This window comes from Saxophila tyrrhenica (assembly GCF_035928015.1).
Source record: "Saxophila tyrrhenica strain CCFEE 5935 chromosome Unknown scaffold_19, whole genome shotgun sequence".
NCBI classification, from domain to species: domain Eukaryota; kingdom Fungi; phylum Ascomycota; class Dothideomycetes; order Mycosphaerellales; family Extremaceae; genus Saxophila; species Saxophila tyrrhenica.
The window spans coordinates 389,807-402,946 of record NW_027041751.1 but is presented as its reverse complement, the minus strand read 5'-3'; the positions used below and the strand labels follow the sequence as shown (position 1 = coordinate 402,946).

At 55.4% G+C, this 13,140-nt stretch overlaps 6 protein-coding genes across 6 annotated transcripts; 3 read left to right on the top strand and 3 right to left on the bottom strand.

The window, feature by feature from the left end:
- Window positions 1-44: 44 nt before the first annotated feature.
- SDH3_2 (cytochrome b subunit of succinate dehydrogenase, Sdh3p) lies at window positions 45-722 on the bottom strand (the record flags this gene model as incomplete). The annotated part of the gene is made up of 2 exons (XM_064807073.1): window positions 45-481; window positions 683-722. 2 exons carry the CDS (start codon window positions 720-722, stop codon window positions 45-47), a joined length of 477 nt encoding a protein of 158 aa, XP_064654889.1.
- Window positions 723-1,838: 1,116 nt separating this feature from the next.
- LTR77_009846 (uncharacterized protein) lies at window positions 1,839-3,401 on the bottom strand (the record flags this gene model as incomplete). The annotated part of the gene is made up of 2 exons (XM_064807072.1): window positions 1,839-3,002; window positions 3,054-3,401. 2 exons carry the CDS (start codon window positions 3,399-3,401, stop codon window positions 1,839-1,841), a joined length of 1,512 nt encoding a protein of 503 aa, XP_064654888.1.
- A 2,668-nt stretch (window positions 3,402-6,069) lies between these two features.
- Window positions 6,070-7,294, top strand: LTR77_009845 (uncharacterized protein; the record flags this gene model as incomplete). The annotated part of the gene is made up of 3 exons (XM_064807071.1): window positions 6,070-6,103; window positions 6,160-6,766; window positions 6,826-7,294. The coding sequence occupies 3 exons, from the start codon at window positions 6,070-6,072 to the stop codon at window positions 7,292-7,294; spliced, it is 1,110 nt and encodes a 369-aa protein (XP_064654887.1).
- Window positions 7,295-7,736: 442 nt separating this feature from the next.
- LTR77_009844 (uncharacterized protein) lies at window positions 7,737-8,839 on the bottom strand (the record flags this gene model as incomplete). The annotated part of the gene is made up of 2 exons (XM_064807070.1): window positions 7,737-8,689; window positions 8,755-8,839. The coding sequence occupies 2 exons, from the start codon at window positions 8,837-8,839 to the stop codon at window positions 7,737-7,739; spliced, it is 1,038 nt and encodes a 345-aa protein (XP_064654886.1).
- Window positions 8,840-9,861: 1,022 nt separating this feature from the next.
- On the top strand, window positions 9,862-11,120 carry LTR77_009843 (uncharacterized protein; the record flags this gene model as incomplete). The annotated part of the gene is made up of 4 exons (XM_064807069.1): window positions 9,862-10,020; window positions 10,085-10,192; window positions 10,245-10,633; window positions 10,685-11,120. The coding sequence occupies 4 exons, from the start codon at window positions 9,862-9,864 to the stop codon at window positions 11,118-11,120; spliced, it is 1,092 nt and encodes a 363-aa protein (XP_064654885.1).
- A 439-nt stretch (window positions 11,121-11,559) lies between these two features.
- Window positions 11,560-12,660, top strand: ERG20 (Farnesyl pyrophosphate synthetase; the record flags this gene model as incomplete). The annotated part of the gene is made up of 2 exons (XM_064807068.1): window positions 11,560-11,673; window positions 11,737-12,660. The coding sequence occupies 2 exons, from the start codon at window positions 11,560-11,562 to the stop codon at window positions 12,658-12,660; spliced, it is 1,038 nt and encodes a 345-aa protein (XP_064654884.1).
- Window positions 12,661-13,140: the final 480 nt, after the last annotated feature.

The following is a 13,140-nucleotide window of genomic DNA, read 5'->3' as shown; positions in this document are numbered from 1 at the left end:
TATGTTCGATTTGTCCCTCACCGTCCCACTATCTCCACAGACGCCTAGATAAAAGTCAAAGCAAAAGCACTAACAACACTCAACCCCACCACCGTCCACCCACTCGTAATCACCTTCTGGTTCGTAATCATATGCGTAGTATCCCACGCCAAATGCCTCAGCCCATTGAAACTGTGAAACGTAAACGGCAGCGCGAAGAACATCTTGGTCGCCACCTTCGCCAGCCACGGCCACGCGCCGAACGCCGCTGCCACGCTCGCGCTCTCCATGTGCAGGCCGATGTAGGGGGCGACGAGGTACAGGGAGCCGAAGACGTAGAAGGCGCCGCTGAGGGTGCAGCCGGTGATGCGGTTCAGGGCGGAGAGGTACCAGGGGATCTGGGGCGCGTAGATGCCGAGGTGGGGCGCGACGGGGCGGTTGAGGCGTTGTTGCGCGAGGATCTTGTCGTGTTCGGTGGTTTCGGTGATGGTTTGGGCGGTTACTTGTCTGTAGGGAGGGTTTGTTGTCAGCGTTGGGCATAGCTGGGGGAGCTAGAGGGGTTTGCTCGCCTCCTCTGGAAGCGGACAACATTGCCTGTAGCGATGGCGGCGGGTGTTGACAGTCTCAATGCGTGGTGCTGGGCCGTTACTGGGAGATGGTTAGAGCTGAGCTGTCCTCCCTCCGCTGAGGATGATAGACTCACGTCGCCGCAGCGACTGCTGCGCTGCCCTCTGTGCCAACATCTTTGCTCCTTCAACCTGATCTGGTGTCCAATGGCAGTCTTCACGCTGTCCTTCAGAGCATGGAGGTGGTGGTGATGTCGATGCGGCGGACCTCGGAAGTGCCTGCCGCCAATCGGCCAACCAATCAGCTCCAGGCGTTAGTCAGCGAGCAAACCTGCTTCAACCTCAAGATTCATGTTCTCCCGCTTCTTCTTCTTCTGGTCAGGAATCTCAACCACCGTCTGGACTACCTCGTGAAGGCGCGGTCACGGTTAGCACTTATTGTGCTCGATTTCTAGAGCAATCCACCCGGTCGTTAATCTCGCGACAGCTGGTCAAGATGGCTGTCGAGATTCATTTCAAGGGATACATTTCATTCTGCTTACTGACGTTCGCATCATTCCCAGTTCCTTTGACTGTCGGCGGACTGGACTGAGCCACATATCAGCGGTCATGCGCAATCCTGAGCAAAGGTGCTCCGAGGAAGCGAGCGCAGTCTGCTGTAGATGGGTTCTGAAGGCACCTTGGACATCAGACCATTTCGCGGTGGCAGCTGTGGTTGCAGCTACAAGGCACTTTAGGGCATTCCAGTGTTCTAATAAGTACAATTCGCATTGGCCGTAACATCTAGAAGTGGTATCTCTGGTCATTCCCATTCCCATTCCCATTCGCATCTCGTGCGCCATTCTCCATCCATTATGCGCCCAGTCCATTAACTCAGACACTGCTTTGATGGCATCGTGCTGATATGCATGCCCATATAAGCTGTATCGAGCGCCCTCGCGAAGCGATTCCCTACGTCACACATCCAGCTTCCTTCTGCACACGTCAACCCTCCCTCTGCATCGTGGTCTTGGCAGAGTAATAACTCCTCCCATCATCCTGCTCCGCACTCGCAGCCACCGCCTCCTTCCTCGGCGTAACCGGGTGCGCCCTCAACGGATGATCACCAACCGGCGGACAGTACACCCTCGCAAAAGGCTCACTCGACCTTTTCGGCCCTTCATAAGAAGGCAAACGCCTACTCGTTGGCTTCCCTTCCGCACTAAACCTCCTGTGCAGCGCCGTGGCATCCAACGGAACCGATTCATTCCACTCCGGAGGGCCGACGTCCCATCCTCCAAACAGAGAGCCCTCCTAGAACACAGTGCCGTCGGACAGGATCATGATCGGCGGCTCCTTTGTGTTCGGCCGTGACACCTCGGCGATCTCTCGTCCGCCTTTCCACGTGCCGGCCTCGAGCATCTGCGCGAGGCTGAGCTTGTTGGAGCCCTTCAGGTCGAGGAGGGTGTTGACTTCCTCGAGCAGCATGTCGAGGAAGCCGACGGTGAGGGCGCGCCATTCGACGATGACGTCGTCGTCGGCAGTGAAGAGCGGGACGACTTCGACGTTGGGCTGGCCTTGGCGGGTGGCGTTCATGTGGTATTGATCGAGGCCGCGTTGTTGGTCGTCTGGTTTCAGGGTAAGGAGGCCGGTGTCGACAAGCAGACCGCCATTGCGATACTCCGGTAGGCCGGTCATTAGCTCCACGCCCACGAAATGTACATTTGCCAATTTCTGCATTGGCACCATCAACGAATATGTAAGCCATTGCGTGAGCTTGTGGAATGGCACAATGTTCTCCCACGGATGTGTTGGGTGTGATGGCATCGAAGCGCACGGCCAGGCATCTCCTAGAGGTACACCATCCACCTGAGTCCTGGTGTTTGGCCAGATGTTCGAGAGTCCATCCATCAAAGTGGTCCAGAGCGTAGGTAGAGGTATGATCGGAACGGCCGCCACGTGGGTCGAAGGATGACACAGCAGGTAGTCCAGCATGTTCCCAGGCCTGGCCTCCAGCCCAAAGATCTCCTGGTTCTGTAGAGCATCACTTAGCCGTATTAGGAGGCTCGTGCGGCCCTCGAGCCCGTCAATCGGGTTGTCGTTGTTCACTTGCAAGCCTCTGCCCATCTTCTCCACCGTCAACTTCTTCAGGCCGCCGCTGTCCACCTGGAATGGCTGGTCAGGGTTGCTCGAAAAGAGACCCATCTTAAACATCTCCAAACTCGCAACTGCCAGCCCCTCACTCCGCCGGAAGATCTTGCCGCTCTCTTTTGACTTGTATTGCCACTTCGTGCCTGCGCCTGCATCTAGAAGCACTGAGACCAGGAACAGATCAATTAGCCTCCGCGTCCGCTCCTGAGCATCAACTGTGCTTGGCCAGGTTGCCATCAGCTGGTCCACCCTCGGCCGCCCGCCCACCTCGAAATGCTGCCATCTGCCGTGTGGTGGGATCTCGTGGTAGTTTGGATCGAAGTCGCGCTGAGCTGGTGATTAGCCGGCCATCCGCTGAGACGGTTGGTTTTCAGCTACCTTGATGATTGACACCACAAATTTCGCCGTGTCATTGAACTTGCTCATATCCACATGAAAATGCCGTAGCTGATTCCGCCTCGCCTTCTCCAGCACCAGCTTACTCCTCTCGCGCACTGCATAGATGCTCCGCAAGTAGCCCGCCGGGTCTATGTTCGGGTCCGGCGCCTTGGGGAGCGGTATGTTGGGCATGACTGCGTTCTGCGCAGGATTACTATTGGCGCGGTTCATACCAAAGGGCGCCTTCACAGCTCCGTTGGCGTGAGGTTGGAGGTGGGCGTCGTTGTGGTTGTTGCCGTTGCCGTTGCTGTGTCCCCGACTGCTGCTCTTGCGCGAGAAGAGACCCATGTCGGCATGCGGCTAGCCGTGCTGTCTCTGGCCGGCGGGGCTGGTGGGTGACACGGTGCGGGTCTCGCCGATCGGTCGATGTGGTCGTGCCCAAGGTTTGGGTGCGGGGCGCAGTTGCCTGTGCTCGGAGGCGCGTGCGCTGGAAGTGGTGGTGGTGGTGCAATGAAGAAGTCGCGTTGTACAGAATCAAAGGAGTGTCAGAAGCAGATGTGAAAGCCGCAGCAAGGAAGGGAGTGGTGTCGGGCTATGGCATTGAGAGCATGTCCCGCCTAATGGAGGCTTAAGGTTGGCGACACCACATGGCGAGAGGAGCAGGAGCTTCTCTGAGGCACAAGCGCAACGGGAGATTAGACTCGGCCGCGGATCGACCCCCATCAGCCGTCGCTGCCGTTGGAGTCCGGCTCAGGAACAGGCAAATGCTTGCTCTCCAATGTTGATGATGAAAGTACATGTATGTAGGTTGCAGGGCCGCGGCGAGGCCATCAAACTTTCACTACTCCACGGACATCCCGACGGACCCTTCGACACATCCATATACACCGACGATGCTGTGGAGAGTGTGGTTGTTGTGTTTTTGCAACGCCCACTGCGAACTGCTGCAGACCCCACATCTATATGCAAGCGAGATGTGCATTCGGCAGGGGATAAGCATCGCTACCCAACAATGGAGCCCACCATTTGCTGGAGCGTTTGGGTGGACGGTCCACAGGTCAGCAGTTAAAGTATATCAAATCTACGGGGGAGCTGTGTTGCATGTGTTGGTATCGAGATCTGCATCGCTTATACAGCACCGCCGACTTCTCCTCTCTCCCGATAACTTGTCGCCTGGACTAAGGTGGCTTCCCGTTCCTGTTCCAGCAGCTACTCGTCAGACGAATTGGGAGAATGCTCTGGTGTTTCGAACTCCGTCTGACTCGGCATCACAACCGTGAAGAAAGATTATATCCAACCCGCCAGCGCCACCAAGATATTACCCGATCGGCTTCCTCACTCCCGGACCCAACAACCAGCCCCCAGGTGCCGTATACTGGTGCTCGGGGCACTTCGACGCACTGTGCAACGCTCGTGCTCGAGCGGCACGTCGCGCAATAACACACAGACCTTGACGATTCCCTCGTGGCGAGCTGTCAGTGCGTTTTGCTATGCGGGTTGTGGAGCCGCCGGGTGATTGTTGCGGCGTCAAATTTACCAAACCATCGACATCGGGAAGATACTGTATGTTGCTGCCTCGCTACGTTGCCGAGCTCGAGATCAATACACATCTGATGCCAGTAGTATTCTCAATTATTTTTTGAACTCATAAAAGAGCCTATCGGTAGCACAACCCGACGCCAAAGCATACGGTGCTTGCAATATCTTGACCAGATGTCGTCTCCAGTTGCTTCGAGCTCGATTCTCCAACTTCTCCGCCTCCCATGCGCCTATGGAAGTGGTATCTCTCACAAGCTACTCTTACGCATTCGGCCACGGGCTGAGATGCTGCCAATTTGGTGTGCCATATTCCATTTCCGGCTAGAGTGAGAACAGCTTCAGGCCTCTGTCTTGCTGCACCGCAGATACATGTGTCTTGTGTCTCAGCCAAAAACATAGTATCGACTTTCCTGCCTGCCGAGGAGATGCTGGAGATGCACCGTGTCGAAGTGTATTGGGGGGTCATGTGCTACTCATCGCGCATGGCTGTGAGGCTGTCAAAGTACGGCTGTGTCATTTGATCGTCCCCATGATGAAGTCGCTGCAGCGTTGATCTCGGAAGTTGGACGATCGCAAGTCCTACTTTAGGGCAGAGCGAGAGATGCCGGCCAATTGGCACAGAGCGGGCCTTTTCCCGCCCTGTTGACCACGTTTTCCCTCGACTGCATGTCATCGAGTCTCCATGATCCCGGGTCGCTCACCGCGCGCGAGTGCGAGCTTCGCGGCTGCATTTTGCTCTCCACGAGTCGGACCACGACAGCAGACCCGGCCCAGAGCTCGTCATGACCCCTCGTTCTGCCAGAAATCGCACGAGTCGGCGATGGACAGGCAGCGTCACGAACAGGCTTTCACACAACAAACGTAACTGCACTTCGACCTCCCTCATACAGTTGAGCGCGACGGGAATTGCGTTATAGGTACCGTCATATTAGGTAAAACTTTCCAAACGATAACTCCAACGCCGCTCACCGACAACGCAACGTGGCAGCCGCGCCGTGATGGCGGCTTCTTGCTGGCCGAAAAACTCTTCCAAGTACCCTTGCCGTGGTGTCACTGCTTGCCCCAACCCGCCCTCAACTCTCCAGCTTTGCTGCTGCTACTGCGGCACGTTCCTGCGCTAAGAGCATACCACCGCACAAACTAACCTGACACCTGCGCGACAAGCCCTTTCGGAACCATCTCAACACTGCCTGCTCCTGCATCTTCCGCCGTGGTCTTATCTAGGCCTGGAAGCTGCAAAGTACATCCGGAGTTACACCCGGCGCCGATCTCACTCCATCGTTCGGTTCACCAAGGCCGACCGGTCCTTGGTTTTGACTCGAAGCATCTCCACGGCACCACCAGACGGTAAAGTCGATTGACTTCAGCTTTCTCAAACACAATCTCGCAACACAACGTGTGCAACACCAGACTTCTGCACATTCCAACCCCGCTTCCCTGTCTATTCTCCCACAAGTCGACCAATGTATGCCCTGTGATGCCCAGCAAGGTTGTGGCTACCATCAACTCGAGTGAGTCCTTGCATACCAAACATGGGAGGCAAAAGTGCTGACTATACACGCCACAGCCGGAAGGCAAGCAGCTTCCTTCATTCGAGCCGCTGCCGCCGTGGGATGGCACGTCAAAGCGCAAATCCGGAACCGAGAAGGGCTGGTGTACGACGAGCTGTCCGAACTCCCCAATGTCGAGTTCATAGAAGGTGACCTTGCCGGTCCGCAGCGAAAGCAGATACTCGACAATCTGTTCTCGGGCGCCAAGATCGCCTTTGTCAACACCACGCACTGGGGAGATGAAGTCGCCATCGGCAAGGCCTGCGCGGACGCTGCCAAGCGAGCAGGCATCGTCCATTATGTATACTCGAGCATGCCGGATCATTCTACCTTTGGCAAGAATTGGAGGGCTCTACCGATGTGGTCGTCGAAGTTCGCCATCGAGAACTACGTCCGACAGATAGGCATTCCTGCCACCTTTACTTATACCGGCATCTACAACAACAACTTTACATCCCTACCATTCCCCTTGTTCCAGATGGAGCTGCAGGATGATGGAAGCTTCGTGTGGCAAGCGCCCTTCCACCCTGACGACCCTCTGCCGTGGCTGGATGCCGAACACGATGTTGGTCCTGCACTACTGGCGATCTTCAAGAAGGGTCCGAATCACTGGAAAGGGCAGAGGTGGGTTTGACTTACAACGTGTTACAGCTTATGTACGATGTACTGACATACTTCATCAGGGTAACCCTCGCCTTCGAGAAGCTAACCCCCGTCCAATGCTGCGCCCGCTTCTCCAAAGGCCTGGGCCGACCAGTCGAATACGTCCACGGACCCATCCACGTCTCCGTCTCCATCCCATCAGGCTACCGAGAACATCTCGAGATCCTCCAAGATACCCTCGGCAACAAGCGCGCGCCCTACTTCGGCCCCGACCTCGAGTACCCACGCGAGGGCCGGAGCATCTGGGAAGGCTGGCGCGGCATCGAGGAGTACGCGCGCGAGGTCTTTCCTATTGAGGAGTACAACAACGGACTCCGATGGATGGAGGAAGGGACGGAGGGTGGGATGGCGACGCCAAGTGAGAGTAGCAGCACGAGGCCCACCACACCTGCTGGGCAGCCCATGCAGCACATGGCGCTCTCGGGCGCCTACACGCCACGCTCGCATCCTGAAGGCATGGATGGGGATATGTTCGTTGGGAGTGTGTGATGATACGGCGTAGTGAAAGAGTCTTCGGAATGGCATCCGTTGAGGGCAAGTCGGGCCGCTAATCCGCCAAGATAATTTCGAAGACCAACATGGAACATCACGCCAGCACTACAGCACAGTGCGACGGCGAAGATAGGACGGCGAACATGCGCGACGATGGAGTTTGCATTGCATTGCATTCGTGTTGCTGATTTGCATTTGACACATGTCAGGGGGAGGGTATCGGGATGGGCGGAGAAAAGTTTTTGGTTCTCCATGGCGCTACTCACGCGCCTTCGCCTGTTGGGAAGCGCTTGATATTCAGCGAGGTCGCTTGCTCTCGCGCATGTTGCATGGGTATCTTTCGGTACTGCTGCGTGGCGAGATAGGCAGGGTGGCATCACACGGCTGCTAAGAAGCTGCTGCACGCGCATCAGGCGATTCAACCACACCGCGCACCATCTCACTTCTTTTTCTGCTTCTTGCTTGGCGGCGCCGCACCACCACCAGTGCTATCTCTCGACCGCGCCTTGCCACCTTTATCCTGCACCAGAGCGCGGATGTCGATGGGCTCGTCATCATCATCTTCGTCTTCTTCGTCCGTATCCATGTCTTCGAAATCAATCTCCGAGATGTCATCATCCTGCGCCTGCGTGAACAGCTTCAGAGCATTCGGCCACAGCTCCTCCGCAAAGCTAATCGCCAATTCCTCGCCCGCCTGATGCACCTCCACCGCTTCGTCATCATTCTCCTCCTCCTGGTCTTCATCCTCATTCGTATCCTCCGCAGCATCCCCCTCACTCTTGGCAGCCTTCATCCTCTTCTCCTTGCTCTCCAAGTACATCCTATTAGCCTCCTCGCTCTCCTCCGCGCTCACCCACCTCCGTCCACTCACCCACCCAAACCACGTGAAAAACGACGTGTTGCTGCCATTCCACGAATCCACCTTCTTCTTCAGCGCATAGTACTCCGGCAGTGTCTTGGCCGTCATATCACCCGTCTTCTTCCGGGCCTCCCACAGCGCTACGGCGCCATCCGTCAGCCCTTCTGTCAAATCCTTGCCTTTCTTCCAATGCACCCTCACCGGCTCCGACACCAGCCCGCTCCACCCATCCTTTGCGCGGCGGTGCCAGAACGTCTTCTCCAGCACCGTGTCCTCGAAGTCCTGGTTGGGTTTGAACTCGAGCTTTATGCTGACGCTGCGCGGGTTCCCAGAGCCCTTGTTATCCAGCTCCGGTCTCCGGACTTCGATGTTGAGGAGCGATTCGGCGATGATGCGGCTGTCGTGCGGTTGGATCCATTGGTCGATGTCGGGGGGTGCTTGTTCGATGACGAGGGGCCAGAAGTTGGGGATTTTGCGGGTGACTTCGGTGCGTTTGGCGTAGAGGGGGGCGCTGAGGTCGTATTGCTTGCGCACTGTAGTATTGAGGTTAGCGATCGGTTCTTCGGAGGTAGTGGTTTGGTGGTTGATGGAGGCTTACTGATCTCGGTGTCGACATCTTCGAATTCTGCTTCGATCAAGGCGAGGTCCTCGTAGGATACTGGTGGTTCTTCTCCTTCTGCCATGTTGTTTAGGTTGTTGTGCAGGTAATTGTGTTTGCGACAATGTCTCCAACGCCTTTAGAAAGCTTTCTGTCTTTTCGGCCAGAATTTCTTCAAGCTCGGACGTCATGAGGCTTATTCTGGACTAGTGCGATCGCGAGAAACCTCATTTGAACCGCGACGAACCTTTTGAGGACCGCGCTCAATGACGCCGCCTACCTGGACAAACACGTCTTGGGTGGCCATGTCGTCCACGGCCTCATCCGGTCCAACCCTGTCCCTTGAGCATCGCAAAATCGGTCGGACGGAGATCGCCCGGCAGTGCGTCGACCCTTGCGCTGATCACATTCAACAACATCGGAGGCCTTACTCTTCATGTACATACACTACTGGGTCTGAACTTCACGTGTAGACTCCCCGGACAGACGGTGCAGGATGGTGAAACATAACATGGTGCTCGACGGACTGCCGGAATGCCTCCCTATCGGAAAGACAGCGCTTGATACTCGGTAAGACTGCGGCTGACCTTTTGAATTCTACTTGTAAAGTCTCTTCCCCAATGTCTTGCTTCGGCATATGAGAGATGCTATATTGCTGCCCAATCGCTCGAAAGGGCTGGCTAATGGGGATGGGCATTCCTTGCCTACCGGGCTGCCTCTCCGACAATTGTGTTGAACCACCATCCGGGGATGTCTCGCCATCTCAAGCGATGAAAACCTAGACCATGAATTTCCCAACCAACCACTGCCGATCGCTGGATCTGTATACTCGGCCGTGCTCACTGCCAGAGCCTTGCCTGCACCGTCGACAGAGCACTTCCGTGTTGAGCATGGTCCTAAACCGTGCACTTGCAGCCTCACTCGGGTTCATGCCGGGTGACAAACTACTGTGCCCAGAGTATCCCTTCGAAGGGCCGGGCATGGCGCATTTATACGCCGTAGAGATTCCTTCTTCCGCTCCTCGCGCCTTGCGGCTCTTGATCCACCGGAGAATTTTTGATTTGAAAGAACACCCACAATTGCACCAACACCTCCCTCGATTACACCATGACAGTACCCATTGCAGGTCGTGGACCCCAGATATTGGCCGTCTACGGCTTGTTCACAGCGCTCACCACGTTGACGGTATCCCTGCGAACTTATTGCCGGGCGTTCGTTGGAACCAACTGTTTCGGCTGGGATGATGGGCTCACGGTTGTTGCTTGGGTCAGATCTCCCGGTCCTTGCCCACCACTTACCGCGAGTTTGCATGCTGACGACTGGACATCAGATTTTCTTCGTCTGCTACTCATCATTCGCGATTGCAGGTGCTCACCATGGCACTGGCCAACATGCGTGGAATATCCACCCAGCTTCCGATATCCCTGTCGGACTGAAAGTAGGTCTCCCAGGTGCTCACACCCACATTGATTCAATCTGATATGGACCAGTTCTGGTGGCTCTGCGAACCGCTCTACGTATTGTCAAACATGGGCATCAAAGCCAGCATAGGCGTAATGCTGCTTCGGCTGACGATCGACCCCATCCACCGATACACCATCTATGTGACTTTGGTCATCACCGAGCTCTTCAGCCTCGGCTTCTTCTTCCTCTTCATCTTCCAATGCCAGCCGTCTTCGTACTTCTGGACGCGGTACGTCGACGGAAGTGGAGAATGCATCGACCCTCGCATCACGATTGGCTTCACATACGCATATTCTGCCATCACGTGCGCAGGAGATTGGATCTACGCCATCTTGCCCATGATATTGGTGTGGAACTTGCAGATGCCGAGGACCCAGAAGCTCTTCGTCGGGGGTGTATTGGCTATGGGAGCAATGTAGGTTGTACAAAGCGCGAAAGCAGTTGACTTCAGCTAACAGTGGCTCAGAGCGTCAGCTGCCACTATAGCCCGCATACCGTATATCAGCACCATGAAGGACACCGACGACTTCCTTTACGCGACCACCGATGTTGCACTCTGGTCATGCTGCGAGACCGGCCTCGGCATCACCGCTTGTTGCTGCGCAACTCTGCGGCCACTCTTCCGCACCTGGCTCAAGCCTCTAGCGACGCACCGTCTTTCGCCTTCTTCGAGAAATGGAGCTTCGCGAGCGCAGGAACAGCATGGCGTTGCGCGGGTGACGGGCAACGCCGGCCATTATAGGCAGCCCAGCAAGGAGTTTGGCATGGGCAAGAATTCGATCATGTGTAACACTTCGCTGAACGTATCTGATGAGGTCGAATTGGTCAGCAAAGGGTCGGAGCAGAATGATGAAGCGATTCAAGGGGGGGACAAGGCTCACAACTACCGGCATAGATGGTAGCCCGCATGTCTTTTGCGCCATGAGAGTTCTTGTATGCCGAGCACTCCGGTACGATGTTAGGACTTCCGAAAGTCTCTATGTAACAACCACCTCGTATTGGACTCAGTAGCATACTCTACGTCAATCGTTATCTAAACTGAGGAGAAAGTGGTTCAATGTGAGGTCGCTGTTCTTTTTGAGCATGAAGTGGAGCACTAGGCTGATTTGCAGCCTCTGATTGGGTGAATCGTGTTTGCGGTGAAGTCGCGCCTGGCTTGTGTTCCGTCGTATGATTTTTCTTGAGCAGACATATCAAGCCATTGAGCACTCACAAACTCAATTCTGGCATTTCGGCGATTGGCGTTGACTAAAGTAAGTACCCTGGATCAGAAGGCGACCGGCAGGACGACTCGGCACGGTCTTTTTGAAAAGCATTGTGAACAAACGGACAGCCACCGTAATGCCGACCACCCTCAAGGATTTCGAGACAGTCTTCCCGACGCTCGTCAAAGACTTAAAGGAACACTGCGAGCACTACAAGCTTCCTGACCAAGCCCTGACCTGGTTCGAGAAGGTAGGTCTTCTGCTGCAGTACACCCCTGGCCAAGCATCGATTGACTGATACTAGCACGAATAGTCACTATACCACAACGCTCTCGGCGGAAAATGCAATCGCGGCCTCTCAGTCGTCGACACAGCCCAGCTGCTGCTCCAGCGAGACCTCAGCAAGGATGAATTCTTCCGCTCCGCCACGCTCGGCTGGATGATCGAGCTGCTACAGGCCTTCTTCCTGGTCAGCGACGACATCATGGACTCCTCCAAAACCCGCCGTGGTAACCCTTGCTGGTACCTTATGCCCAACGTCGGTATGGTCGCCATCAACGACGCCTTCATGCTGGAGAGCAGCATCTACCTGCTGCTGAAGAAGTACTTTCGCCAGGAAAAGTACTACGTCGATCTGATGGAGCTGTTCCATGAAGTCTCATTCCAGACCGAGCTGGGCCAGGCATGCGACCTCCTCACCGCACCGGAAGACCACGTCGACCTCGACAACTTCAGCTTGGAGAAATACACCTTCATCGTCATCTACAAGACCGCGTACTATTCTTTCTACCTTCCTGTGGCCCTGGCCCTCCACTTCTCTGGCTTCGCGAGCGAAAAGAATCTTAAGCAGGCGGAAGACATCCTCATTCCTATGGGCGAATACTTTCAGGTACAGGATGACTACCTCGACAACTTTGCCGACCCATCAACGCTGGGCAAGATCGGCACCGATATCCAGGACAACAAGTGCAGCTGGCTGGTCAACCAGGCGTTGAAGCGGTGTGACAGCTCGCAGCGGAAAGTCCTAGAGGAGAACTATGGGCGGAAGGACTCCACTTGCGAAGCGCGCGTGAAGAAGCTGTTCGACGAGTTGGAGCTCGAGAAGGTGTACAAGGAATACGAGGAGATGCGTGTGAAGGACTTGAGGGAGAAGATTGCGGCGCTGGATGAGAGTGAGGGGCTGAAGAAGGAGGTGTTTGAGGAGTTCTTGAGGAAGATTTACAAGAGGACAAAGTGAGCGAGTCTTATCGTACTGCGCTAGGGCTTGCCATAGAATTAGATGCGTGGTGTTGTTGTTTTCAAAAGCAGGTCGTCCGTTCGGCCTTGCCAAGGATCACCAGTTTCACCACCAACCCTTGCTTCAAACTCTCTCTACTCTTCCGGCATTTCCATTACAGTGTAGATTCCATTGATTTTATGTCAACGGGGCACTGTCAATTGAAAGGGATACTGTGGGACGTTACATCTCGCCAGATGTAGCAGGAGCAACTGGCCCGACGCCCACGGCCTTCGCAGGAGGTGGGTGAAGTGGCGAAGATGAAGTGAAGTTGGTTCTGAGAAGAATCGCTTGTGTCCAGACTGAGTCATCTTCAAGGCATAAGAACTTTCTTCGGCATCGTAGGAGTCACATGGAGGACGATACAGTTGCTCGTGATGGTCTGCGCTGAATGTGCGGATGTTTGCTCCGGTCATTCACGCCTACAACGCAAGACCAAGG